This window comes from Elephantulus edwardii, unplaced genomic scaffold (genome assembly GCF_000299155.1).
Source record: "Elephantulus edwardii isolate Elephantulus edwardi_28Jun2011 unplaced genomic scaffold, EleEdw1.0 scaffold00126, whole genome shotgun sequence".
Lineage (NCBI taxonomy): Eukaryota > Metazoa > Chordata > Mammalia > Macroscelidea > Macroscelididae > Elephantulus > Elephantulus edwardii.
The window spans coordinates 4,507,451-4,535,437 of record NW_006399876.1 but is presented as its reverse complement, the minus strand read 5'-3'; the positions used below and the strand labels follow the sequence as shown (position 1 = coordinate 4,535,437).

Sequence of the window (27,987 nt, the reverse complement as noted above, 5' to 3'; positions counted from 1 at the left end):
TGTGACTGTCCAGCCCTTCCTGTGTGGTCACAGCGTGTCGGGTTCCCCAAGTTCCGTAACCTTGGTCTTGTTCTTGCAGATGTGGAAGGCCTCTGCAGGCCACACCGTGTCCATCACCCAGGACGATGGCGCTGACGACTGGGAGACAGACCCCGACTTTGTGGTATGAGTTCAGTCTGCCATTCTCCTGGTTTCCCTGAGGCGACGGCTTCCCTTCAGCCAGGCGCCTTGGTTGGTTGGTGGTCTTCTGTCTGGCGTGCGGGGTCCTCTGCTCACTGGTTTGTCTTTTCAGAATGATGTGAGTGAGAAAGAGCAGAGATGGGGAGCCAAGACCGTGCAGGGGTCGGGACACCAGGAGCATATCAAGTAAGTCATGGTGATGTCTGTCCCAAAGGATGAAAACATGCTGGCCAGGCCTGTGGTCCCCTCATGTGAGAGAGGTGCTTCCCTTGTGGGGCTGAGCTGGTAGGTGACAGGTGTCTGTATATCCCCGTCCAGGTCCATACACAGACCCTTACTCACACGCACGCAGAGCCCTGCACACGTTTGTGCATTAGGTAGTCACGGTGCTTCCACGGGCACCTGTGCACACTCACACCGTGGTGACGGTAGATGTGAATGCACCCAGTGTTGTCGTCAGGTGTTGTGGGCTTGAGTGCGACTCACTGACCTGAACCGTCCACATCCTCTCTGACCCCACTGGGCTCTTGGCTGCAGTTTCTCTTTCTCGCTGACCGTCCACTCTCTCTCCAAGGAGCAGTCTCCTGACCACATGCCCTCAGGGTGTGAGGTGCAGCTTTGCTGTCCTTAACTGCCGGGGCACACAGCTGCGTCCTTTCCTTTACCCGTTGGTTGTTTAGGCAGTCTGGGATCTTCAGCACTTGGCTCCAACCCCACGGCTCAGAGGCGTCCGTTCTTCTGTCCCCTTATTCATTGGGCAGCTCTCAGATGTGTAGCAGGTGACTGGTGTCATCCAGCCAGCTACAGCTCGTATGCCTGTGTCAGTAACATATGGAGATACAGATGTATGTGCATGTATGTGGGTGAGGGACCTCTGGTGGCCTCGGGGTACGCAGCTGCACCCCAATCCTGAAGGCACACAGTTCGAGGCCCCCAGCTGCTCTGAGGGAGAAGGATGGGCTGTCTCCTCCCGTGCAGTTTACCTGCCTCTGACAGCCTTTCGGAAGGTCAACCGTCGGTTCTGACTACACGGTACACAACAATGTATGCACGTGTGCGCATGCGCACACACACACACATTTTTATATAGATGCCTTGTTCCTGGGGTTGATAGGAGTTAATAGAGTTGACTTGACAGCACCTAACAGCGCACATTAGTGTCCACACAGATGCCCTTACACACTTGTTCCACAGCAGGTGAGAGTTGACATGGAGTGTGTGGGTGGTGTTGTTTACTGTCAAGTCCAAACCGACTCGTAGCTGGCCCTCCAGCGGGTTGTCAGGGCTGCAGGGAAGTTGATTACCCATCTTTCCCCCATAGGGCACCTAATGGATTCGAACCACATGTCTTTGCGTTGGCGGTGCGGTTCCTTTCCATTGAGCCACCAGAGCTCCCGTACGTGGAGATAGACATAATCATTCATGTGTGTGTGTGTATGTACGTACATACCTGTTTGTACAGTAGATGATGTGTGCACAGACACGGGTGCTTGGCTGCTGTGAGGTTGATGCCGGCATGACCTCGTGTGGTGGTGGGGGGTGTGTGTAATAGTGGTGGGTGCTGTCACCCACCGTGGTCCCCCATGCTCGGTGACAGTAGACCTGCCTCCAGCGTCCTCGGCTGTTGCCTGTGCAGAGCAGACCACCAGGTCTTTACCCTTCTGAGCTGTTTGGTGGGTTCAAAACCCGACCTTCCGGTTCACAGCTGAGCGCTTGCCTAATGCCCCGCCAGGGCTCTTGACTACATGTGTACCTGTCTGCACATGTATGCACGTTCACACGTGTCTGTACATGTGCTCATGCTGAACATATGGACTGCTTGTCCATCTGTGGTCGCGTTCTTCACCGTCTGGGTTCTGGTTCCGTGCATCATCCTAGAAGGTCTACTTTGGAATGCTCTGGGTTGCATCGGAACGTTCCCCACGGCTCCATGCTACACGCGGGAGGTTCCTGAAACACGAGCTGTTTTTGAAGAGCTTCAGCCTAAACCCCGCCCCCTTTGATTTTATTGTCTGGAAATGACTGCACTGCAGGATTTGACAGCCGGCTACTGTGAGCTGAAACCGAAGCGTTGTTTTCCTCTGAAAAGGCCCGAATGGGGGTGCGGCGCTGTTCCTGACCTGGCGCCCCGCCCGTGCCCGCCCTCGCGCTGTTCTTTGTCAGGACGGAAGGTTCTGGATGCTCAGTGGCCCGGACTTCTATCTCAGGCTCTGCCGGGGTCAGCATTGACGCCCCCACGCTGACTGTGACGTGTCCTCGTGACCAGGCGGCTTTCGGCTTTGGTGGTGTGGCCAGCTTATCTTCCCTCCCGCAGAGTCTGCACAAAACTAGTTGTTCTTTGCTGGCTGTGCCGTGTTCGGGCAGCAGCACTGCCCCTCCAGCCTCCCTCACAGGCAGCTTGAGGCTGGGAAGGGCTGGAGGACTGAGGTGTCAGAGCAGACCCGGGATGACCCCACGGTCAGCAGGCTGACAGCCTCTGGTTGATGAGAACTCTGACAGAAGTTCTCCGTCTGTGGTCCTTCCCGGCGCCCAGGACAGTGCTCGTCTCCTGCTCTGAGGGGCAGGTGGTCTCCCTGCACCTCCTTCCTTTGTCCACTGGTGTTGGTGATCTGCACATCTCCCAGCCCCGTACATGGGGGGCTTCACCTGGGCTGCAGAGACCGTGCCCCGGGGCTGATGTTCAAATGCAGGCCTCCCAGCCTCTGCCGTTGTGGGGTGGTACCAGGCTGCCACCTAGGAACAGCCCGTGACAAAGCTGGTGACGAGAGCTCTTTGCTCCCCCCGCGCATGTAAAGCCGTGCTCACTCCAGGCTGCAGTGTGTGAAGTGTGCCCTGGCGTGCCGAGGAAGTCTGCAGTCAGCACCGCATTGACGGCCGGCCGGGGAGCGAGCGTGCTGTTGTCCGAGTGGTGTGTGCAGTGTGGGAGGCCAGGGACCTTCCCTCAGCGGAGGTGGACGTGCTGTGGCTGGGAACCTGCCGACAGCCCTGTGCCTGCTTGGAGCGGCTGTGGGCCGAGCACCTGCCCGCTCTGCCTCCAGGCTGGCCCGGCTGGAGCACTTCAGTCTGAGTGGACACTGGTGGCCTTGGGTGGCCTAGGTCAGGGGTCGGCCATGTCATCCTGTCTCTGGCTGAGGCTGCACGCCAGCTTTCTGCACTCGGTTGGCACTGAGACCCCGTACCTGGGGGTGGAGAGGAAGGCTCCCTGCCCTTGTCTCCAGGGAAGACTGCGTCTGTTTTCTGAGCAGGGGGCGTTGAGGATGTGCAGTCTGAAGCCGGGTTTCGGTGTGTTCTTCATTGCACATGTGGGGACAGAGCCCTGCCTCTGGGGACATGGAAGGACGGGGTGTGGCAGGCTGCACCCTGCCCGCGGTGGTGAGGCTGCACAGGGCCATCCTGCCCAGCCGACCTGCTCTCCCCTCAGCATTCACAAGCTGCGAGAGAACGTGTCTCAGGAGCACCAGAGCCTCAAGGAGAAGGAGCTGGAGACGGGACCCAAAGCCTCGCATGGCTACGGAGGGAAGTTCGGCGTGGAGCAGGACCGGATGGACAAGGTGAGTGGCTGGCGCCGTGCTGGCCTTGCGACCTTTCGGAGTCTGCGCTCTGGCCTAACTGGCCAGAGTTGGCCCCTTAGCTGACTGTGCTTCCATCAGTGGGGACGCTCTTGGAAGGCAAACACTGGGGTTGGGGTGCGGGGGGGCCAGGGGAGGATGGGCAGCTGGTGCCAGCTCTGTGCCCAGGACACACTTCCAGGAAACACCAAGACTGCAGATGTGCTCACCCCAACCACTTCCCATGTAGACCCTCTGGACCCAACCCACCTGTCAGTACTGACGCCCCCGAAGGAGAGCTGGCCTCCCTCCAGTGTCTAGCAGGCAGTGGGGGTCAGTTCTGACAGTCTGCTTGTGCCCGTGAGCACGTGCGAGCGAGCCTGGGCTTGTTCCCGTGGGATCCCTGCTTCTCTGGAGATGCCAACGGGAGCCATCTCCGGCCATCCGTGTGTCCAGGCAGCACTGTCGGCTCTCTCAGGTCCAGGAAGGTTAGCTTTGGAGGACTAGTTCTGGCCACCCGTTGAGGGCAGTTAGAGGAGATGGACTGCACGCTCGAGCGTCCTTGCGTTGGACACTCTTGTTGGAGCTGTGAGCTGCTGACTGGTCTCGGTAGGTGTGGGCTTGGTTCAGGGCATGGAAGTGGATGCCCTGCCAGGATCGAGTTCCCATTTGTAATTCCACACCCGACCCTGGTGTGGGCGCGGATCAGATGGGACATCTGAGCTGGACAGAGATGCTGCCGTCCCAGTGCTGTGTCAGTGGAGGGGTACCCACATCCCAGCCACGTCCTCACGGAGCAGAGGTGGGGTACAGAAGAGATGAGAGCCCCACAACATCCACATCCCCGGGAGCTGAGATGGGGTGCACAGCGCCTGCTGAGCAACCCAGTCATGTTCAGTCCCTTGTGGAGCAGTGGGGTTCAGAGGAAGTGGAGGTACCCCAACCATGTCTGTACTCTAAAGGACAGAGGTAGAGTGTAAGAGCCTGGGGGTACTCACATACCACCCATACTCCCAAGCCGCAGAGGTGGGGTACAGAAGAGATGAGACACCCCCCCGTGTCCACACTCCCAGGGAGCAGGGCAGGGTGCAGAGGGCCAAGGGCGCCTCACTTCCCATCTACCCAGCTAAGGGCAGGGACAAGTGCCAGCAGGTTTGGGGACACCCCGACCATGTCCTCACGCTCAGGGAGCAGAGATGGGGTGCAGACAGGTTGCTGCCCAGTGAGGACCTGGCCGCCCCCTGAGGTGCTCCCCCACCTCCAGCATCCCCCTGCTGCAGAGTGTGTTGTGTATGTTGGTGGTGCAGTGAGTAAGCACTTGGCAGCTGACCGAAGGCTTGTCGAGTGGAGCCCACTGGCTACTCTGAGAAAGAAAACCTGGTGGCCTGCACCCGGCACCGTCACTGCCTGGGAACCCGAGATGGTCCTGCTCCGTGTCAGGGTGACTTTGAGCTCACACTGGCTGTGTTAACAACTGACTGTGTGATAGAGACGGCAGTGACACGGTGGGCCGGGCGAGGCAGGAGGGTGGAGGGGCCTCTTGTGGACGCTGGGAGCTGGCACCCCTTCTTCTCAGGGAGTGTGGCTACTCTCAGCAGTGGGTCTCGGTTTGAGGCTCGGGGTCCCTGCTCTGGTCTTACGGTGATAGATGGATCTTGTCACTGTCACTAGAGGCAGTCTCCAGGATAAAGCGTCCTCATCAGACAGCTGGCTGGTTGCCATGCTGCCCCTAACTGGGTCTTTGGAAGAAGATTCTCTTTTTTGTTTCGTGAGAAAAAATTGTATTTAGATTAGTCAGGTGGACTCAGTTGAGATAATCCCAAATTTATTGGCAACACCCAAAGCTTCATAGTCAGGAGTGAGTGGAACCCAGGCCTCCTCCTCTCCATCAGGCCTGATCAGGGTGTTGACCTTGGCCATGTCAGTGTCACTGAGCTCCTGTAAAGCTTGTTTGATTTGGTGCGTGTTGGCCTTGACCTCCACAGTGAGCACAGTGTGTTGTTTCCATCTCTCTACTTCATGGCTGACTCCGTGGTCGGGGAAGCTTGATGATGGCGTAGCGGTCAAGCTTGTTTCTCCTGGGGACGCTCTCTGGGGGCATTTGGGCTGCCGTCGGAGTCTCAGTCCCTTAGGCCGCCGGAAGGTGGGTGACGTGTGGATCTTGAGGCTGTGGACGCCCTTCAGGCGGCCTCCTTGGACTTTAATGCCTTTGTTTTGGGAGGGGCAGGGGCTTCCTTCTTCACTTTCAGTGCTGTCTTCGTAGGAGGGGTCTCTCAAACCGTTTTCATGGGCTTATATAGAAGAAGGTTCTCTTCCCACCTCCTCACCCCCTGGTGCATCTTAGTTGTGTGTGTGTGTGTGTGTGTGTGTGTGAGTTTAACAAAAGTTTACAGAAAAGTTGGATTTTCATCAATTCGTTGTTGTACATTTTCCTCCTTACCCCCTCCCCAGTTCACTTTAAAAAAATAAATTCATTGTTTTACAATTTCCTCTCTTCCCACTTCCCCCCCACCCCCAGCCCACTTTGCTATGCACCTCTTATTCTAGACTGTTGTTATGCAAGTAATGCCTAATCATACATTCTTTTTAAATCGTTCTTTCCTTTCTCTGTTCCAATGCACTATTCATTATTCATCCCTTTTTTTCGTTCCTCCCCAGTATCCATGTCAGTTCTGTTTAATAAGTGTTTGCAATATTTGTCCTTTTGTGACTGAGATCTTTCACTCAGCTTAATATCCTCCAAATCACCCACGTTGTGTAGTGTTGAACAAGTTCCTTGTTTTTCAGTGCTACATAGTGTCCCGTTGCGTGGACGTACCGTGGTTTTTCTGTCCGTTCGTTTGTTGATGGGCACTTTGCTTCCATCTCTTTGCTGTTGTGAATAATGCAGCCGTGGGTATTAGTGCACACACATCTGCGTGGCAGCTCTGGTTTCTTTAGGGTATATTCCTCGTAGTGGAATTGCTGGGTCAAATGGTATAAATTTCCGACTTTTTGAGAAAGTGCCAGACCACCTTCCATAGTAGTTGCACCAAAGAAGGCTCTCTTGATGGCACCTCTGACTTTTGGTGTGGCTTGGGGTGTTTGGGGTACCCCAAGGGCTTGTCTTTGGGGAAACTGGTGGCTGAGGCCGCTGGTTTCTCCCTGAGGTCTCAGACCTTGAATTGACATGCATCAGTGGGGAGGGGGTAGGCCGAGTGACAGTCCGGCCAGCGTAAGGAGGGAGAGTGACCGTTGGCGTGGTGGGTGAATGCTCTTTCTGCTGGGCTGCGGGAAGACCTGGTACCCTCAGGCTCCTGCCGGCTCAGAAGAGACTGCTGCTGTGTTTACATCCCATACCCAGCGGTTCCCTGAAGGTCCGAGTGTGGGCTGAAGGACACTGCGGGGCGAGGGGACCCCCTTAGTGGACATACGTAGTGGAGTCCTGAAGAAAGCAGATGCACTGGTGCTGCAGGCCTTCCCAAGGTCCCTGTCCTCACGGTCACTGTGGGCCACACCCTCTCCGAAGGGAGCTGTGGCGGCCTGGCCCTGGAGGGGCCCGAGGACGAGAAGTGGGCAGGTGAGCAGGGGAGGCCGAGTGGAGACTGTGGATCAGCTGTTGGGGACCATGGGGGTCTCTGTCACACGGCAGCTCTGCTGAACGGGAAGGGAAGCCAGAGGCCCCATAAAGCTGATGGCACCGAGTGTTTGCCGGGGACATTGGTGGCACTGGGACTACGTGCTTGTCTCACAAGTGGCTGGCCACAGCGGACCTGCTTGGTTGATGCTGAGTCTGGGTCTATACTTTGCACCCAAAATGTGCCCTGGACACATGAATCCAGCCAACCACGATGCACATATTCAAGAACCAAACCCAGAGTAATGAAGTGACAGAGCAGTCCCCTAACAGCTCGGGGCGCACCGTGCGGCTGACACGGCCTCCGCGTCGTGGGACGCGTTACAGTAGGGTGACGTGGCCTGGCCAGGAGCTCTGTGCAGGCCAAATGCGTGCACTAGGACCTCTGCCTGGGGCTGGTATGATGGCACTCTGGCGTCCAGGGGCTTCACGCGTGGTGTGTGTGGACCGGGCTGGCTGAAGCTCTGCCTTCTCCCACTCTGTCAGGGAGCCCCAGAACTTGGGGGACCTGGGGGCCCTGCAGCCAAGGTGCTGACAAAACAGCTTGTGTTTCTGCCCAAGTCTGAACCCCACAATTGTCATGGCCCGTGTGCTCAGCGAGACGCACCTGTGTCCACGGAAGGTGTAGACGTCCCTCGCCCCCTGCACTGGACAGTTGGGGAGGTAGTGACGTTCATGTGTAACACTTGCTTCGCTTCCTCTTCAGTCAGCTGTCGGCCATGAGTACCAGTCCACGCTCTCTAAGCACTGCTCCCAGGTCGACTCCGTCCGGGGCTTTGGAGGCAAATTCGGTGTTCAGGTGGACAGAGTGGACCAGGTGAGTGGACGACTGGAGGGTTTGGGGGAACATGGAGTGGTGCGCCCTCCAGAGCTGAGTGTTCCTAACCTCGATGTGCCCCAAAGAGATGCTGCTGACTTGTCAGTGGCTGCAGGTGGTGGTGGGCAGGCACACTCGTGAGGTGCCCGTGGTTCCTGACAGGGTGACGACGTGGGGTAGCCCTGGTGGCACAGAGGTTCATCACGTGACCAGTAGTGAACCCAGTAGCCACTCCGTAGGAGGCCAGTGGGACAGTTTGCTTCTAGAGAGATAGACACGTGGAGGCGAGAGGGGCCGTCAGCTGTCTGCAGCGCTCTGTGCGTGGACGGGGTGGCGGTGGGCTTGAGGGCGTGAGAACCAGGCCTGGAGCAGCCACTCGCTGTCTGCTCCCAGGTCCCTGCAGTCCTCTGTTCACCAAACATCCAGGATAGCTGTCCCCTGAGGAACCCTAGTACCTGCCAGCCTTCACCTAGTCAAGCTAGTTCAGGCGAGACCTGTCCCCTCATTTATCCCCAGTGTGGTGGTGACTAGCTGGGACACAGGTCCACTCCTGGCACTGCCCAGAGTCCTGGTGTGTGCTACCAACTAGGAATCTTGTGTACTCTCTGGCGTGCCACTGATGACTGCTGCTTGGTTCAGTGAGTGACACAGGACGCAGGTCCGCCTGGCCGTGCCCAGGGTCCCACTGTGTGTCACTGACCCGTGAGGGACACAGGATGGACACAGGTCCACCTGGCCGTGCCCATTGTCACTGACCCGTGAGGGACACAGGCTGGACGCAGGTCTGCCTGGTGTGCCCAGGGTCCCGCTGTGTGTCACTGACCCGTGAGGGACACAGGATGGACACAGGTCCACCTGGCCGTGCCCATTGTCACTGACCCGTGAGGGACACAGGCAGAACACAGATCCACCCTGGCAGTGCACCATGTCTGTGTCATTCCTTCTAGTCCGTGACACTCTGGCTCGGGGCTGTCATATATACTTTGAGGGCTGGGCTGTTGACCAGCACTCTGTAGAAGAGGTGATGGGGAACCTCATAAAGCCGGCACGTGTGCTCGGTGCCCACCCTGGGCATGGCCTGGGAGTCGACTGAGGAAGCCACAACCATTCTTGTTCCTGGTGTTGAGATCATGCTTGGGGAACTCATGTGACAGTCGGGTATGGAGGTGTGGGCAGTAGGGAGTCGTTCTGTGTTGAGTCGGGAACGGGGTTGGCGGACCCTACATTACAGTGTGTCCTGCTGCATGGCCCTGGAGCTCACATCTTGTGATGCTGATTGGATGTGCATTTGACTTAGGAACTCAAAGGTCAGAAATAAGTTGGTTTGTTTTAAAACCTTTCTCTCGTGCTGTGGAATCAGCAATGGCTTTGGAGGTGTTTGGAAACTAAGTCGTTGCCTTGTCTTCTTTTCCTTCAGTCGGCTGTGGGCTTTGAGTACCAGGGTAAAACTGAGAAGCACGCCTCGCAAAAAGGTAAGTTGTGGAAGGCACCAGAGTCACGGACAGGGCCTGCGGCCCAGCTTGATGCTGCTGCACACTGTGTACACCCCTCCAGGGGAGACTTGTCTGCTGGGGAGCCCCCCCCCCATTGAGTCCTGGCCTCGCCTGGAGAGGCTTGTCTGCTGGGGACCCCCCCTCATTGAGTCCAGGTCCTGCCCGGGGAGGCTTGTCTGCCCGGGAGCCCCACTGCCAGGTCAGGTTGATCTGAAGTTCTTTGATGCTCATTAAATTGCATGCAGGAGACACCCACTACCTCTGACAGGTGCTGCTACACACACACACGGCCACAGGGAAGCTTCTCCCTCTGGAAATATCAGCAGGAAGCAACATTGTCCTTTAAGATGGGAACCTTGGAGTGAAGTGCTGTTTGCATCCCGCACAGTCCCCCTCGTGGCGCCTGCTCTGGGGCAGTTCCTCTTGGCTTAGTTCTGCTGGTCTGTAGCACCCTCCGGGCCCCTTGCAGTTCTGCTGTGCTTGTCTCACTGAGTCTGTGGGGCGGTGAGCCTCACTTAGGGGGCGTGGGGCTCAGCTCGTTCATCTCGGGAGCTTAGGACCTTCTCTGTGGAGCGCTTTCACTCTGGCTTTCCCTGCACTCTGACCTGAGTGCGAGCAGCTATTTTTCTTTTTCCTTTTTTTTTAAGCCAGTCCAATTCAGCAGTGGTGAGTGTCTACCCACTTCAGTTTCATTAATGGTGATAGTTTCTGATAACCCACGACGGCCACACCAGTTAGGAGCAGCTCGTTGTTAAAGTCCTTGGCTGCTGCATTTCTCTCACGCCAAGAACTGCCCTCTAACGGATCAGATCCATAGCCGTTCAGAGGAAGAACTCAAACTTCCTGCCACTGAGACAGAACTCTTGGTCCTGTTTCCGAGCTGGACATGGCACAGGAGGAGATTGCCCATCGTCCTTTTGAGAAACCAGAGAGTCGTGGCCTTTGGGTTCAGGTAGACCTGCCCGTGGGCCACCACAGCTCCTGGAGCATGTGCTCTGGAAGAATAGACCAGGCAGGTGGAAGCAGGATCCACACCTCTCACCAGGCACAAAAATCAACTCAAGATGGATCAGAGAGTGAGAGGTAAAGCCCCAAACCATAGCAATCGTAAGAGACAAAGTGGGACCAAGCTTAGAAGGTATAGCGAGTGGTATAAAAAGGCTGATAAATACAGCCAGAAATATACAACCAAGAGATGATAAACTTGATGCATAAGGCCTTCTAAAGATTGAATCCCTGGGCGCATCAAAAACTTTTTCCAGCAGGGTGAAAAGAAAACTTGTGGACTGGGGAAAAGGATTTGGCCATACTATCTCAGACAAGGGTCACATAACAAAAGTTTACAGAATCCTGCAGGACCTTCACAAGAAGATCGATAACCTGATTACAAAATGGGCACAGACATGGAAAGACTTTTCACGGAGGAAGACATTCAGTTGGCCAACAGACACATGATGAAATGCTCAAAATCACTGGCAGTAAGAGAGATGCAAATCAAAACCACAGTGAGATACCATCTCACGCCAGTAGCAGTGGCAAAGTTTTAACAGGACAGCAAGCAATAAATGTTGGGCAGGATTTAGAGAGATGAACTCTCATACGCTGTTAGTAGGATTGTAAAATGGTACAGCCACTGGGGAGGGAGTTTTGATGTTTTTTTCAGAAAAGCTTAACATAGAAATTCCATATGTCCCAGTTGTCCCACTGCAAGGAATATACCCTGAGAAACTTAGAACTAAGACATGAACGGAGATTTGAACACTAATGTTTATAGCAGCATTATTCACAATCACAAGAACATAGAAACAGCCCAGATGTCCAACCAATCGAATGGCTTGAGAAACTGTGGCACATTCACGCAGTATGCGGGAGCAACAGTTTCTAAAATTGGCTTAGGAGGAACCGGAGAGCCTTAGGCTCAGTGAGTTAATGCAGTCTCATAGGAAAAAATACTGCATATGACCATTATTGTAGAAATAGATAACTAGTAAAACATGTATGAGGGTCCATGGAGGGGAGAGTGGTGGGAGCCGAGGGGTGGGCATGGCAGGGGGAAAAGATAGCGTCACACAGTTTGGAGGGTGGAGGGAGAGGTGGTTAAAGGAAACAGGAAAGATCTGGTGGGGTTCTGGAAAGACAGGGTAATGGTGGGCATAGTTCAGTGATTAATTTTAGAGAGCATAATGAATGGGAAATATTGTATGAAATACAATGTGTACGAACTTAGTAAGCAAACCAGTATATATATAAAAAAGTTGGCGGCTTCGGAGAACCGGCAGCTCCGCCTGGCCCGTCCAGTGTCCGAGTCCGCCTTGACCCGCGCGCCTGGCAGGCTGGCCCCTTTGTATAAGCATCCCCAGCACTGAGTGGCCGGTCACTCACCCCAGCCATGTGTCTCCCAGACTACTCGAGCGGCTTCGGCGGCAAGTACGGCGTGCAGGCGGACCGTGTGGACAAGAGTGCCGTGGGCTTCGACTACCAGGGCAAGACGGAGAAGCACGAGTCCCAGAAAGGTACGTGGTCCCGGCTGGCCACTGCGGGCACAGCGGGCGGGCCTGGCCACCGGGTTGGTCTTCCTCCTCCCCTGGCAGAAGCGAGGTCCTTTCCCGCTTCTTCCCTGGCATTAAACAGAAACAGTCTGGACGGGCTCCCTACACCCCACAAGTTAGGTTACCCTGTCCCTGATTTTTATTTTCAAACAGCGTTTGCTGTGCTTGCGACCTGAGTGCAGGGTGCTTGTTCTGTTTGAGATGACACCTTAGCTCTGGTTGCGTGGAGCCCTGTAGCTTACTCAGCTGCGTCCCCGAGTGCATCCAGGCTTTCACTTGGAGAGGTAGCTACAGTGACTGTACTTTACATGGACGGTGTTACTCAGAGAATGAACTTCTAGAAATGGAATTGTTGGCTCACAGAGTAGTGGTGACCAAAAGGCCCGTTGCCGTCTGAATGGCCAGTCGACTGACCACTGACAGGCCAGCTGTGTCAGAGTGGAGGACCGCCCTCGGGGTGTAGTGGCTAGCTTTCCAGAAGCATCTGAGTCCCGGCCAGCCGCACTGCCCGCCGTCTCTCTTTCCTGTTATCGTGAAGAAAGGCTCTAGTGGCTTCATGGTTTGCATAGTTTGAGTCGACCAGCAGCTCTGCAGGAGAAGGGAGGGGATGTCCTCTCCACCGTGCACCTACCGCCTCAACCTGCTGGAGCCCCAGCCGGACACAGCAGTCTCCTAAGTCGGGAGGCAGTACGTTTCTCTTCAAGGAGAACCCAGGAAACAGCTCCTCAAGGTGCAGCCACAGGTCCCAGGGCTGATGCTGGTCAGCTGGCACCTGCCCTGTGGCATCGGCAGGAGGCTCTGAAAAGCGGAGGGGTGCTGCGTGGAGCGGGGAGGATATATAGCTGGGATGGAAGCTGTCCCAGGAGGAGGCTTGGCTGTGGGCTCCGAGGCAAGGCGGTTTGGGTCTCGCCCTTAAGGAGACCAGCAGTCCTAATTCAGGGTGCTGACTTCAGGGAAGGCCCCCTCTATCCATTCTGGAGGACAGTCCTCGTTTCCTTCAGCGTCTCTGGGTTCAGCATTCCTTGGGGATCCTGGCCTGTGCTGTGCTGAGGGGCTTGGGTCCGCCCCTGCGCCCCTTTCCAGGCCAGTCGTGAAGGGTGTCCCAGTAACACACTCTGGTGTAAAACAGCATCTCGAGTGTCGCAGCTTTGAGTAGAACTGATGTGTCTCGGAGCTGCTTTGCTCTTTACCTTGTTTCTTGGACATCTTCCCAGCACACTGACCTTCTCGGTCATGGAGCAGAGGGGCCTGTGGGGGCCTGCTGGGGACTGCCGGTCTCAGACACGCCAAGGGAGGCCACCACTGAATCTGACCACTGTCATTAAGGGGCACCTCTCTGCTTCCCATGGCTCGGTCCTTGCTGTGGCCCTCCGCCCCTGAGTCTCGGTTCCGCGGAATCTGCTGGCCTGTTGCTGCAGGTGAACTGTCTTGTTTCTTGTTTGCAGATTACTCCAAAGGCTTTGGTGGCAAATACGGGATTGACAAGGACAAAGTGGACAAGAGTGCTGTTGGCTTCGAGTACCAAGGCAAAACGGAGAAGCACGAGTCCCAGAAAGGTGTCTCCACTTTCCTCTGTTCTTCCCACGGTAGCGGCGCCTACCCTGATAGACAGGTGGGGTGGGGGATGCAGGCTCACCCCCAGGCCTTCCTAGTGAACAGCTCTGCGAGTGAGCGGAGGTCCACACAGAAGAGCCAGTCCTGCCCCCACTGTCGGATGTTTGGAGGTCCAGACCTGACCCATGTAGGGTTTTTGAGCTGCCGTCTGGCCCCTTTGCACGTGTGTGTCTGCAGTGGTGTGTGGTGCTGTGTGGCGCATGTGTCCGTGCTTCTGTCTGCCCAGGACTGGGCCTGAGGTCACGCCCGAGGAGACCCTCAGTGGATGTTACCGGGCGGTGTCCGTGGGGCTGCAGAGACAGGGCCACTGTGCCCGGCGTGTATGCCTGACTGTGTTACAGACCTGCCTTCCTCTCCCTGCTGGCTGTTAACACCTGCTGTGGCCTCTCGTTGCATGTGTAGACTATGTGAAAGGGTTTGGAGGAAAATTTGGTGTGCAGACAGACAGACAAGACAGATGTGCCCTTGGCTGGGATCACCAGGAGAAGGTGCAGCTGCACGAGTCCCAGAAAGGTACTCCCACTCCACCTGCGCCTTCCAGCGCCCTGAAACTCACTTCCCAGTGCCCCAAAACTCGTTCTTCTTTCCTTTCAGGTTTAAGCTGTCCAGTGCTGTGTTTTCTGTGTATCTGTCTGTCCCCTCTCTGTTAGATGTGCCCTGGGCCACCATAGGTCTGAACAACATTCTTAGTGTTAAAATTCACGGGCTTTTACACATCCGGGGCTCATAGATGGACAGACAAAGAGGAGCAGTGTGTGCAGAGTCCCCGGGGAATCACTGACAGGCAGCGGCAGTGTGTGTGTGTGTGTGTGTGTGTGTGTGTGTGTGTGTGCGCGCGCGCGTGCGCGCGGGGTCCCTGGGAGTCTCACGTGCACACACATACACACACGGAATATCTCTCACACACACTTGCGGGGAATCAATCTCAAACACACACACACACACACACACACACACACACACACACACACACACACGCCCCAGTCTCTGCAGGGTCCACACGCACACATACATGCCAAAATCTCTCGCAGGGAGTGAGGGAGGAAGGGGTGGTGTGTGCAGGGTCCCCAGGTTAGACGGGTAGTGTGTGTGGGGTTCTGGGTCTTCCTGACACACAGGAGCCCGTAGGTGTAGGGTTCCCGTGTGTCATAGACAGCAGTGAGTACAGTCTTCAGGAATCATAGACAGGACCCAGTTTGTGCGGGGTCCCCACCCCACGTTGGCAGGGAGGGGCAGTGTGTGGGATGTGTCTGCAGCTGCAGTCCTTGCTCTGAAGTCGTGCTGCTGAGGGACACCCCACTTTTCTATGCACAAGTGCTTCCTCCCCACGAAATGGGACCTTGTGCTGGACAGAGTGGACTGAGGGGAGGAAAAAGTACTTAAGGACGAGGAGGTTGGGACTGGTCTTTCAGAGACCTGCACCTGGGCACGGTCTGGTGCCACCGTCCTCCCGGCAGAGAAGTGGGTGGTGGGGTGGGCTCCTGTCTGCGGGCTGGGTGGGACCCCATCCGTGCCAGCCTCGGAGCCACCCCTCCTGAGGGAGGGCAGGCTTCTCTTCTCACACCTGGCCTGCCCTCCACCTGTGAGCCCCGAGCGTGGAGCTGGCCGAGGCCCCCTACACAGCGCGGGTCAGCACGTCTGCAAGTCTGCGCACTTCCACCACTAAATCCATGTCTCTTCCCCGGTGCTTCTCTCTACCTGCCACCTGTGGACGCCCAGACTATAAGGCCGGTTTCGGAGGCAAATTTGGTGTTCAGTCCGAGAGGCAGGACTCGTCCGCTGTGGGGTTTGATTACAAGGAGAAACTGGCCAAGCACGAGTCCCAGCAAGGCACAGTCGCACACCAGCCCCTGTCCCCAGCGTGGCCGCCGGCAGCACAGACTTCAGGCCCGTGTGCTGCCCAGTGCCCTCATGGGTCACCATGCTCACCCCATGCTGAGCAGGGTAGCGGGGTGCGCACCCCACCATTCATGTTTTTAAAGGACCGCAGATCGTGGCACTATCTCTGGGCCCCAGACCCCTGTCCCCCAACACCCGGGTCCTCCAGCAAGTCCAGGTGCTGGACCCAGTGTCTGGTCTCCCAGTGCGGTCCCACACTGGCCGATTTTGTGTTGTCCTCTCTGGATATGGAGGCCTCGTGTGTAACACACACTGATAACCAAAAGTTCAGTAGTTCAAATGTGCCAAGCACTCCTGGGGAGAAAGATGGGCTCTCTCCTCAATCAAAATTCACAGCCTTGGACACTTGAGCAGAGTCTGAGTTGGGCCCCACTGCAGTAGTGGGTTTGGTCTTCAGGGTTTTCTCCTCGGTTGGCTGAGTGGCAGTGTCCCCGCCCTCACCACACAGAAGGCCCTGGTGAAGCCCGACTGGCCAGTGAGGGCCTGAGGCAGGCGTGTCAACTGTGGTTTTGTGTCCCTCTGTCTCTCGGTCTCTTTTGTTTTGGCCAGGGCAGGAAGGCTTTTGTTGTCTGTTGTTTGTTTGTTTTTGATGACACTGTATTCACCCAGATCCCAAACATTTTGTGTACAAAGCTGAAAAAGAGGCTTTGTGTACGTGCTGGGAGTTGGAATGGCAGGCTCACCTCTTCTTCGACTGGTGTCCCCTTCAGCCTTTGTCACTAGAACCTGGACAGAGCGGGACGTAGGCCTGACCCAGCCTCTGTCCCCTGGTGCTGGCCCAGGCGCTTGGCTGTTGACTACAGGCTCATGCAGGTTGTGGCCTTCAGTCCCGGGCTGTGTCCAGGTGCTGGGACCGGGCGTGAGGTCTGCCAGCGGCGCCCAGGGAGAAAGGCCTGGCAGTGTGCTCCCCTGAAGATGGCAGCCACGCGGCCCTGGGAGCCATGCCCGTCGGGTTGTGCTGTGAGTCAGCATCGACTCAGCCGCGGGCCTCCCCGGCAGTGCCCGCACGTCGCATGCAGTGGGCGTGGGCTGGCGAGGCCGTGACCGTGCACGGCGTGATTTTGACGTGGTCCGTGTTTGGCTGCCAGAACTCCCACGTGGCATTTGTTTTCTTGAGAAAGAGGAAAGGCTGCAGCCGTGCCTCGGCCAGGTGCTCGCTAGGACGGCGCATGGGCACGAGGCGCTGGGTGTGAAGTCTGTGCTGTCCCCCGGAGCGCTGTGCACGTCCCCAGACCCCACTGTCCCTGTCCCCGGGAATGCAGATAGCATGCTCCCCTCCCGCCTCTCCCTGCCCGGGCCCCACACCACAGTCCTCACACCACGGTAGAGCCGGGGCCCCCGGGCTGGCCACCCCGCCGTCCTCTCCCGCCCACCCCGTTGCATGCCTCTGTGGTCAGCACTCAGCATGACCTTCACCTGAAACAAGCCTCTCGTGCCCTTTCCAGACTACTCCAAAGGCTTCGGTGGGAAATACGGGGTGCAGAAGGACCGCATGGACAAGGTGAGTGTCGCCGGTCGGCCCAGGGGCCCTGCCGCTAAGCAGGGGCCACAGCTCGGGGCGCCTCGTCAGAGAACGGCTGGGCCCCACACGTTTTATTTCTTCTCTGTTGATGTGCAAATCCAGAGAGCGGGGCACTTGTCCCCTCAGAGATGTCTGTACGTCCTGTGGCCCCGGGACTGTGCAGCCCCTCAGTGGGAGGGTGCTCTGCTCCCTTCTCCCCGCAGTGCCCATTCCAGGCGCCCTCCCTGCTCGCTGCAGCGGGTGTGGGTCGGACAGAGGACCCTGCTCCTCTCGTGTGTCCTTGTGCGCGTTATAGCCTGTCGTGAAGGGCTCCGTCGGGCATGCAGTGGCCATTCTTGACAAGGGGCCACCAGGCCTTCTCCGGCATCCCTGCTGGGCTAATTGGTGACGTGGCGAGGACCTGGGCCATCAGTAGGAGGGTTCGTCAGGGGTACAAGTGCACATTGCAGCGGCACCCCTGTTCCCACTGCAGCACCAGCTGGAGTCTGAGCTGTGCTTTCCAGGTGCCAGGCCATGCCCCGCCATTGTCCACCCACTTGTCGTGGGCCATCTTGTAGGGTAGTCCAGGAGATGTGCTGCTGACCCAAAGGCTGCCCTCTGGGGATTTGAACCCACCAGCTTCTTGGGATGCCATCTCTTCTCATGCCATTTCCAGCCTTTGGAACTCAGTGACGTGTCAGCCGTGAGCTCTGACTGGATGGCAGTGAGCGAGGGTCCTAGTTGCAGAAGCCCTGGTGGCGTGGTGGTTTCTGTGATGCACGCCCTAACGAGCCCACCGGCCGCTCTGTGAGAGGGAGATAGGCAGACTCTACTGTAAAGATTTGGCAGTCTCGGGCACTGGTGGAGGGGTGCAGTGACTTGGAGCCATGTAGGTGGTGGTGTGCTTGGGTGTGGGTTGTCCTTGCAGAACTGCCCATTCCTGTCTGTCCCCGACAAGGGGACAGCTGAAAAGCAGAGTCCAGACAAGCCCAGCCTTTGGTGTCTCCCCTGACCCCTCGACCCCTTGATGGGAAGTCCACACAGGCCTAGCCTCTGCTGGCCCTCCACGTCCCTTGATAGGGTGTGGTGTGGGTTGTACTTGTAGCACTGTCCATCCTTGTCTGTCCCAGTGTACAGCTCAGAAACCCAGAGTCCAGACAGGCTTGTGTTCTGGTGGCCTCCAGATCCTTCTATGGGAAGTCCAGACTAGGTTGGGCTCTGCCGGCCCTCCAGGCCCCTCCATCAGAATAGAGCTCAGAGCCAGGACCACCCGGCATGTGGCTGTCTGATAAAACGACAAGTCAGATGGGAAGTCAGTGCCTTGGGGACTCTAGGCATGTTGGTTGAACCTGGGAGCTGCACGTGGCCACTGGTTGTGGTGCTGAACAGTAGGGGAATGAGTGTGTCCACTGTGGGAGCAGCTTTGCTGGACAGCCTTGAGCCTGTGAGAGGAACCCCTTCCCTCGAGTCAGCTCTGAGACTTTCAGCCCTGGTTGGGGTCAGCGGCCATGGTCCCACCACAGACTGTTAGGTGATGCTTTCTCCAGCCTGCATCATAGTGACGTGTGGACGCATGCAGACACAGGCAGGGGGCACTTCCCATATCCATTCGGTTCAGCCAGAGGTGTGAGGGCTCCGACCCCACTATACTTGTCCCTGAGGCAGGGTGGCCCTCAACAGTCCCCCTTCATTAAGCCCAGATTCCACCTTGTAGACACACCCTTCACCCTGGGAGCCCAGCATGTCCCAGGGCTCCAGGCATCATCCCAGCAGGCTTGGGGCAAGGACGGGACGTGAGTCAGGCCAAGCGTCAGGGACAGGCTCTGAGGAGTCAGGGCCTGAGTGCAATTTTGCAGGACAGGTAGGAGTGCTTCTGGAAGAATGGGGGTCAGGAGACAGGTGAGCTGAGGGCAAGACCAGACATAGGGGTGAATGTCACTCCCAGGGCTGAGCCAAGGCCATCCCAGCACACTGCAGAGTGGGGGTGAGAGTGAGGCGTTGGCTGCAGCTCTGTAGGTGGGTTCGCAGCAGCCACAAGAGTTGAGTGGAAAGCACCTCAAAGAGGTTTGCTTTAGGGACCGCTTCGCTTGGCTCACAGTGTGAGTGCCCAAGGGGTGGCCAGGTGCTTAGCCTCAGACAGGAGCTGAGAGGTCCTGAGGAGAGGTGAGGGGAGGAGTGGAAAGGGGAGGGAGAGCTGAGAGGTGATGAAACGGGAAGGTCCTGGGAGAATGGAGAGGTGACAAGGTGATGAGGCAGGAGGGCCTGGAGAGAGCAGAGAGGTGATGGAGGCCCAGGGAGAGTGGAGAGGTGAGTCAGCCCCTGGCTGTGTGCTCAGATCTCTCCTTCTGGACATCCTGCACAGTGGTGCAGTTTGCACAGCACGCCTGTCTGAGAATGTCCTCACATGCTGTTGTCCCAGACTCTTGCCACATTACCAAACCCAGGAGCAGGGGTGGGGGTGTCCCTGGGGATGATGGTGAGGCCGGAGAGGGCATGTCCATAGAGCTGGCAGTGCCCTGGGGAGGTGCAGACACAGGCTCCAGGTCTATGCGTTTGTGTCCTGACACTGACTCGTAGGCCCACCACCCACCTCCCTGCCTTGGACAATGTGCGTGGTGGGCAGCCTCACTGACGAGCTTTTTTGTCTAGACTGCGTCCACATTTGAAGACGTTTCCAAGGTATCCTCCACCTACCAGAAGACAGTCCCTGTGGAAGCAGGTGGGTGATGTGGGACCCCTTCACCCCTAGATCCTCATGGGCCCCGAGGTACTGCTTTTCTTGTGTGCATTTTAACTGCTGCTGTTTGCAGATGGGAATCAAAGCCAATTTTACTAACATTTAAAAATAAGAAAGTGATTGCAGGTTAACGTCACTTTCTTAAAATGCCCTTTTTTGCGATGTCAGGACAGACGGCGCAGGGCTGCGCATGTTTGTAGCTCTTGTTGGAGACAGTGTTGTCCTCACATTGATTTCTGCCCTTGTTGTTGTGTGCTGTCAAGTCTGAGTTGACCCCTAGCAGGTTTTCACATGCAGTAAATTGTACAGGAGATTGCCTATTCTTCTCCTGTGGAGCAGCTGGTGGATTCAAATCTCTTGACTTTGGGATTGCAGTGCAGCTTCTTCCTACGGGGCCACCAGAGCCCCCTTAGTCGTTTAGTTGGGGTTTAGGATGTGGTCGTGCCTTTGTGAGGGAGAGCTGGGATTTAAGAGGCTGTGACAGCTCTTGGGTGGCAGGCTGTGCCTGGTCACAGATTTGGCCCTTGTAGGAAGGGCAGTGAGGAGAGTGTGGTGGGTGGACCCTTGCTGTTAGAGGCCCCTGCTGCCCTGAAGAAGGGGCTCTGTCTGGAAGTAGACGCTGACTCGAGGTGGGGGTGCTGTCCTGAGGCCAGCGCTGACTTGAGGCAGGGATGCTGTCCCAGGGCAGAGGCGCTGACCCAAGGCAGGGCGCTGCCTCTGTCCTGAGGTCTCACGTGTCTTTTCTCTGCAGTTAACAGCAAGACCAGCAACATCAGGGCCAACTTTGAAAACCTGGCGAAGGAGAGAGAACAGGAGGACCGACGGAAGGCTGAGGCAGAGCGGGCGCAGAGGATGGCCAAGGAGAAGCAGGAGCAGGAGGAGGCCCGGCGGAAGCTGGAGGTGCGGGGCCAGGGCTGGGAGGGCAGGGACTGCCGGCTCGAGGCCCTCCTCTGAACTCGGCCACGGGGACCACACATGCCAAAACCCATTCAGCTCACACACCCCAGGACAAGGTGGAGCTGGCCCGTGGGTTGTGAGGCTGTCCTCTCTGCAGAGCTGTGGCCTCACCCTTGTGCCATGGAGTAGACTAGGTTTGCACTGCTCCGCAGCCAAGCCCTTTATGCTGCACCCTAGAGCGCCTTCCCGACAGCAGATCTCCAGGGGCCTGAGTGTGCCTGCCCGGGTGCCGGGCCCTTCTGGCCTCTTCTGTCCACTGCATTGGCCCCTTGTGTCTCCTGGGTCTTGGTCTCCGCTCTCACCGGCACCTCTCCCAGGCGCCTTTTCCAAGGCTGTCAGTCTACGTCTATGGGAGGAGCCTGCTTCCGCTTCTGCTGTGGAGCGGCTTCTGAGGTGGAACCACCGACCTGTGGGCAGCTGCTCTGCTGAGCTCGCCATGCACTGGGCCACAAGGGCTGCTGGGTAAATCTACAGTCCACATCCTCCGGTTCTGGGACAGGGGCTCTGAAAACTCCACAGAAGGAATGTATGTCCCTGAGAACCTTATCACGAGAAACCATGCTGCAGTGAGATCGGAAAGCATGCCACCGACACACCTGGTGGCCGGGGGAGGGGCTGCCAACCCAGAAGCAGCCAGTTCAAGTCCCCCAGCCCCGGTGCTGGAGAGGGCCGAGCAGTCTCTTCCCATGTGATTTACAGCCTCTGAAAGCCCGCTGGAGGGTCCACTGTGAGTCGGTTCTGACTCGACGCCACACACCAGCACTCCAACCCCACCTGCAGGGAGATAGGAGGCGGCAGATTCTGTTACTACAGCGCTTATTCTTCTTATTTTTGTTGTTTTTAACTATATTCCTTTGCTTACAAAGTGTGTATGCATTATGTTTCATACAATCATTCCCATTCATCATGTTTTACCGACTCCATTGAACTGCACCCACATTAGCTTGTCTTTCCAGACCCCCACCGGATCTTTTCCCATTTCCTTTACCCCTCCACCCACCAAATCGTGCGACCCTATGGTTTCCGCCCAATTTATCCTCCCCCTTCTATTCTCCCTCCACCACCCCAGATCCTCACACGCGTTTGACCAGTTCTCTTTCTACAGTAATGTTCTTATACAAAATTTATGGGCCTTGGACAGTCCTTGTGGGACTGAGTCAGTTCACTCAGCATAAGGCTCTTCCTTCCCTCCCAAGTTATGTAGTCATTTCCCAAATCATTGCTCACGAGGACTGGACGATCGTCCATCGTGGGAGTGTACCGCACGTTCTCAGTCCATCGTGGGAGTGTACCGCACGTTCTCAGTCCGTTGGATTGTGGTTGAACATTTGAGCTGTTTCCACGTTCTTCTGATGGTGGATAACTCTATGAACACTGGTGTACAAGTCTCCGTTTGGGTCTCAGTTCTTTTTTCTTGGAGTATATTCCTAGCAGTGGAATAGCTGGATCATACAGAATTTCTATGTTTAGCTTTTTGAGGAAACACCAAACAGCCTTCCAGAGCGGTTGTACCATTTTACAGTCTCACCAGCAGTACTGAGAGTTCCAGTCTCTTCTCATCCTCTCCAACATTTGTTACTTGCTGTCCTGTTTCACTTGCCACTGCTACTGGGATGCGGTGGGATCTCACTGTGGTTTTGATTTGCATCTCTTACTGCCAGCCATGTTGAGCATTTCTTCATGTGTCTTTTGGCCATCTGAATTATCTTCCTCGGTGAAAAGTCCTTCCCTGTCTTTTGCCCATTTTATAATTGGGTTATCAGTCTTCTTGTGGAGGTCCTGTAAACTTTTATTATAAAAACCTTGTCTGAGATTGTATTGCCACATATTTTATTCCCAGTCAGTAGGTTTTTCTTTTCACCCTGTTGGTAAAAATTTCTGATACATTATTGCAGTTTGTTAAATGTTCTCTAACCGCTGGAGCAGACACTTGGGTGCACAGTTAACCCAAAGGCAGTTGAGATCCCCCAGTGACTCCTCGGCAGTCTCCTGCCATGAAGAGCGAGGGCTTTGGAAACCCAGTGGAGGGTTGCTGGGAATTGATTTGTCCAGTTTAATAACAGGAAACTTTTCTTACTGTTTGTAAAGAATATTTGCCAGCTCATCTTTTTAATATGTATAGTGTCCTCTGTTGGCCTTCACAGGTTTCAGTAACATACTGGTAACATACTTCATTCACAGTATTCAAGACAGACAGACACACCCCTCTCCCTCCCTCCACTCCTCACTCCTGTGTCAGTGCCCAGACGGCATGGAGACCCCGGCCCTGGGAGAAGAGGTGCCATGCGGGGGGAGGCCCCGGCCCTGGGAGAGGGCGTCAGGTCTGTGAGAAGATGTAGGAGAGTGTGCGGTGGGTGAAGAGGTGCCAGGGTGGGGTGTGTGTGTGTGTGTTTGTCTGTCTGTCTGTGTCTGGCTGGCTGCTGACCGGGACGTGCGGCCTGAGCCCACGTGCTGACTGTGGGAAAGTGCTGTGTGGATCCCAACTAAAGCGGTTGTGGAGCAGTAGTTGTGACGCCCAGGACAGGGTCAGGGCCCTGAGGACAGGGCAGAGCTCCCCGGGGGTGTCCAAGGCTGTCGTGTTGACGGAGCCCCCTCCTCATCATGTCGTCATCATATTCCCACAGAGCAGACGGTGTTAGAACTGCCCACCTCTCGGCCAGCAGCAAGCATGCACTTAGTTGCTGGACCGAAAGTGACCACTTGGGACACCCTTTGGCCAGCTCTGCGCTGGCCCACGGGTTGATCAGAGTCAGAATCTCGTTGGCAGCAGGAACACGGGCCATCTTCCCAGCAAGGCCCGCAGGCTCTGCCACCACTCTCGTCCCCGTCCCACCGGCCTCAGACCGCTGCGGCAGGTCCCTGCCGACTCCTGGTGACGGTGCAGGAAGTGAGAGCTGCCTGGAAGGTGTCCGAGGGCTGACTCTTATGGAAGGGAACTGCTTATCTGTGTCCCCGCTGAGGGAGGCAGGCAGAGCGGGGGCCTGGCCAGTGGGGAAGAGATGGCTGTGGGTCCCTGGGTGTGACGTCGTCTCCGGAGCCGTGGCCACCTGAGAGGACCGAGGACGCGCTGCCCTTTCCAGCTCGGGATGTAGCTTCCACAGCTGCTGCTTAAAGCAGCTGGTGTTGGTCACCTTAAGTTCACCCTGGAGGCCAGCGCTGTCTGATGGGCACTCCAGATGCTGCCCTTCCTCCTCCAGGGCCAGTGACACCCACATGCCGTGACACATGGTGCCTCCCCACATCTGGTCAGCTCCCCTGACTCTGGCCTGCCTCATTCAGGTCAGGACCCTGTGATAATCCAGCGGGTCTCCCACCTCAGTCCTCCTGGATGCCCTTTGCCCTGTAAGACCCCAGTCACAGGCCTGTGGACTGGGACATGGCATCTCGGGGGGCCCTCTGTCTGCTGACACCACCCCACCCTACCCCCCAGCTCATACAGCTTCTTCACACCCTCAGCTCCCCACTAAGTCCGAATCCCATCATTTCAGAGGTCTCAGTGTGCGTCGTCTGAGCCGAGTCGGGTGTGGTGGGGTGCACGGTGTGCCTCCCCGTCTGGGGCTTTTCCTGGGTGGTGGCTTGGAAGCACCCCGTGGGCATGAGGCCCTGGGTCCGGCGAGCCTGACTCACAGCACGTGGTGGTGTGTCTGCTGTTTGAGTCGGAAGTGCCCCACTAACGGACCTTTGGGCGGGTTTTCAGAGTCAGTAAATTGCCCACCCTCCTGTGAAGCAGCTCATGGATTTGAACCGATTGTGTTTGGGATTACAGCACAGCTCCTTACCACTAGGCCACCAGAGCCCCCTTCCTCAGAGTCCCAGTGTCCTGTGATGGCGTGCGCCCAGCGTGGGCTTGTCCCCGTCTTCCAGCGACCCTGTTGGTCACTGCTTGTCCTTCAATCGCAGGAGGAAGCCAGAGCCCAGAAGCAGACGCCTCCCGTGTCCCCCACGCCCCAGCCGGCTGCCGAGGAGCCACCTTCCAGCCCCGTGTACGAGGTGGGTGCTTGGCTCCATGCTGCTCGCAGGTCTCTGACCCTCGGCCTGAGATCAAGCCCCGCCGTCAAGCAGGAGTCCTTCAGTGCCTGCTCCCACTCTGGACACCCAGGGTCCTTCGTGTCCACCTAGGAGTGTGTGTCTCTGAGACAGAGACAGACAGTCAGATATCCCTGCTGGGGGCAGCGGCTCTCAGCTGCCCATCTTTACTGGTGTCATCTTCCTGGCACTTCCCCCATTCTCTGACCATGGATCCCCTCCCATGGGCCCTGACCACCCCCGACTCCCTCAGTGCTGGGCACCAGAGCCCTCATTCCTCCATCTGCACATTGGCCCAGGTGCTCAAGGGAGGGTCTGCTTACAACAGCTCTCGTCATCCCCGTGGTGTGGGGCCCTGTCAGACAGGTCTGGCTGCCCAGGCCAGCTGGGGCTGAAGGATCTGAAATCGAGAAGCCCAGGAGCCTTAAGGAATAGTGGGGTGGTGCAGGTGTGAGGCTGTGGGAGGAGGGGTCCTCCTGAGTGCTGCAGCCTCGGTTCTCCACGCCGCGGTCTCTGCCCTGGCTGGGCGTGTGTGCGTCCTTCCCAAGCTGGCACAGTGCTGAGATGTGTCTGTCTCTTCCCAGGATGCTGTTTCCTTACGGGCAGAGTCTGCCTACAGAGGCCCCAGCAGCTCCGCACAGGACCCTGAGCCCGTGTACAGCACGGACGACTACTGCGAGGCTGAGGTCCCTACTGCCTATGCCCCCGAGGCTGTCTACGAGACCACCAACACCCAGGCCCAGTACCACACAGGTGCGGGGTGACATCACCCCTCGGCGGGGTGGAGGGCAGGACATGCTTGGGCCGCTGCGGGGGAGTCTTCAAGGACAGAGCTTCGAGCTCTGAGGACCCCGGCACATGATGGCCTCCGGACACTCTGTTGGCTATGACTTTTCAAGTGGTCCCTTCAAAGCATGTGGTGCGTCTGACATGGGCACCCTCCCCTTGAGGTGTGACCTGAGAGGGTTCTGGGGTTGGTGTTAGCTCATTGTGAGACCCTGTTAGACAAGTTTTGAGGGTCCCTAAGTGGCACAGGTCAAATGAGGCCACCTGCCAGCTCTGTGACCTGCCCTTTCTCACCTGGGCGGTAAGTATTGGGGGACTCTGAAAACATACAGAGTCCTCATAACAGGGTCTGGATCTCGCCCCTGGAGGTTCATGTCCTTCTATAGGGCCTGAACCCCAGGACCTCTGCAGAACACTGGAGGGTCTTTATCCACCCACCCCCACCCCCAGCCTGGTGAGGTGTCTGGACGTCACAGTGGGGCTGCCGCTCACGTGCTCTTGTCCCTTTCAGAGGAAAACACCTATGACGAGTACGAGAACGAGCTGGGCATCACGGCCATCGCCCTCTACGACTACCAGGCTGGTGAGCCACCCTGACAACTGGCCGCCCACTGGGGAGGGGCGGGCCAGGCACGAGCACTTCAGTAGGGCCAGGGTCGTGTGTCCCCTTAGCTAGGCTCTACCTGTCCAGACTCCACCTGTGCCATCAGCCGCCTCATGTATTGTATGTGTGCGTGCTCGCTCTTGTGTGCTCTCGCCCTCCTATCCCCTCCTCTCCCTCCCATCCCCCTCCTCCTTCCCATCCCCCACCTCTCCCTACTCTCCCTCCCATCCCCCTTCTCTCCCTCCTATCCCCCTTCTCTCTCCCTCCCAACCCCCGTCTCTCTCTCCCCACCCCCTGTTGCACACAGGCGTGCCGACATTGCAGACAGCATGCACACCCTCAGTCTACCCTGCTAGTCAGTTTCTGACATCAGAGGTACCAGCCACAAACACAGCACAGTCTCCCTTGTCGTTCTCCTTGTTGTCCACAGTCTCTGCTTTCAGGGGCAGCAGAAGGTGCACATGCTGTCCTTTCACCACTGTCAACAGTGCACACCCACTCACGCGCTCTCTCACACGTGCTCTCACACATGCTCTCACACGTGCTCTCACACACGCGTTCTCACACGCGCTCTGTCCTGTCGTTGGTCTCATGGTGTGGTGTCCTCTGTCTCAGGCGGGTCAGAGGCAGCAGCACACACACTGCCTGCTGCCTTTGTCACCAGTCTCTGGCATCGGTGACAACAGCGCGTGCACACGTACCAGCATCGTAACAGCACCAATGAGCTCTCAAAAACAAGGAAAACCCCGGTGGGAGCCCATGCCTCCCTCCCCCTTGTGCCACTCAGTGTCCATGGACCGGCTGGGCTGGGCTGGGCAGCTCATGTGCTGTTGGGGACAGCCTGGCACCAGCCTGCCATCATGGAGCTTGGTGCAGGAGGGCCATAGATGTGGTGTGACACCTGGTATGGTGCCCACCAGACTCCCTGCTGACAAGTGGGGTCAGTGAGCACTTGTGATGCTGCGGTTCTGATGCCCGGTGCAGGGGATCCCCCCTGTCCGCACCCTCAGCCAGGCATGCCCGTCTTTGTCCCCTCGGCCATGTGGTGGTGTGCTGAGGAGCTGGGCAGTCCATCTGACTCTGCAGCCCTACAGGACAGGTACAGCTGCTCTGTGGGGCTTTCAGGTCGGGACCTTTGCAGGAATACACGAGCTGGTCACTCTGCTCAGAGCTGCTAAGTGGGTTTGGCCATAGGCATTGCCAGGGATGGGAGCTCAGATAAGCCTGTCCAGGACCTGTCCCTGCTGGAGGGGGCACGCCTCTGCTGAGGGCCTGTGTGCTGCTCTGAAGGGCTCCCGTGGTCTGTGCCCACCCAGTCCTCATGGACGGGACCCTGTAGAAGGCTGCCCTCCTCCCCGGGGCGGCTTCTGGCAGCCTGACCCCATGGTTTGCTCTTCGGCGTAGCAGGTGAAGTCCTTTGCTTTAACCTCCCTGTGCCCCCCTCACAGCGGGTGACGATGAGATCTCCTTTGATCCCGATGATATCATCACCAACATCGAGATGATTGACGACGGCTGGTGGCGTGGGGTCTGCAAGGGCCGCTACGGGCTCTTCCCAGCCAACTACGTGGAGCTGCGGCAGTAAGCCGCCCCGCCGGCCTCGCCGGCATCTCTCCTTCGCTGGTTCCTGCCCCGAGGGCGGGGGAGACATACTGCCTTT

The 27,987-nt window shown here is 57.1% G+C and overlaps 1 protein-coding gene across 2 annotated transcripts; it reads left to right on the top strand.

Annotated features, from left to right (window-relative positions):
* Window positions 1-58: 58 nt before the first annotated feature.
* On the top strand, window positions 59-27,912 carry CTTN (cortactin). Of its 2 annotated transcripts, XM_006893223.1 has the most exons (16): window positions 59-163; window positions 293-366; window positions 3,602-3,731; window positions 8,051-8,161; window positions 9,579-9,633; window positions 12,057-12,167; window positions 13,649-13,759; window positions 14,220-14,330; window positions 15,537-15,647; window positions 17,162-17,217; window positions 19,867-19,936; window positions 20,706-20,854; window positions 24,812-24,901; window positions 25,522-25,690; window positions 26,235-26,306; window positions 27,776-27,912. In XM_006893223.1, exons 1-16 carry the CDS (start codon window positions 80-82, stop codon window positions 27,910-27,912), a joined length of 1,641 nt encoding a protein of 546 aa, XP_006893285.1. In that variant the 5' UTR covers window positions 59-79. The 2 variants fall into 2 exon arrangements, with proteins under 2 accessions (XP_006893285.1, XP_006893284.1); XM_006893222.1 differs by lacking the exon at window positions 15,537-15,647 and having other exon boundaries at window positions 80-163.
* Window positions 27,913-27,987: the final 75 nt, after the last annotated feature.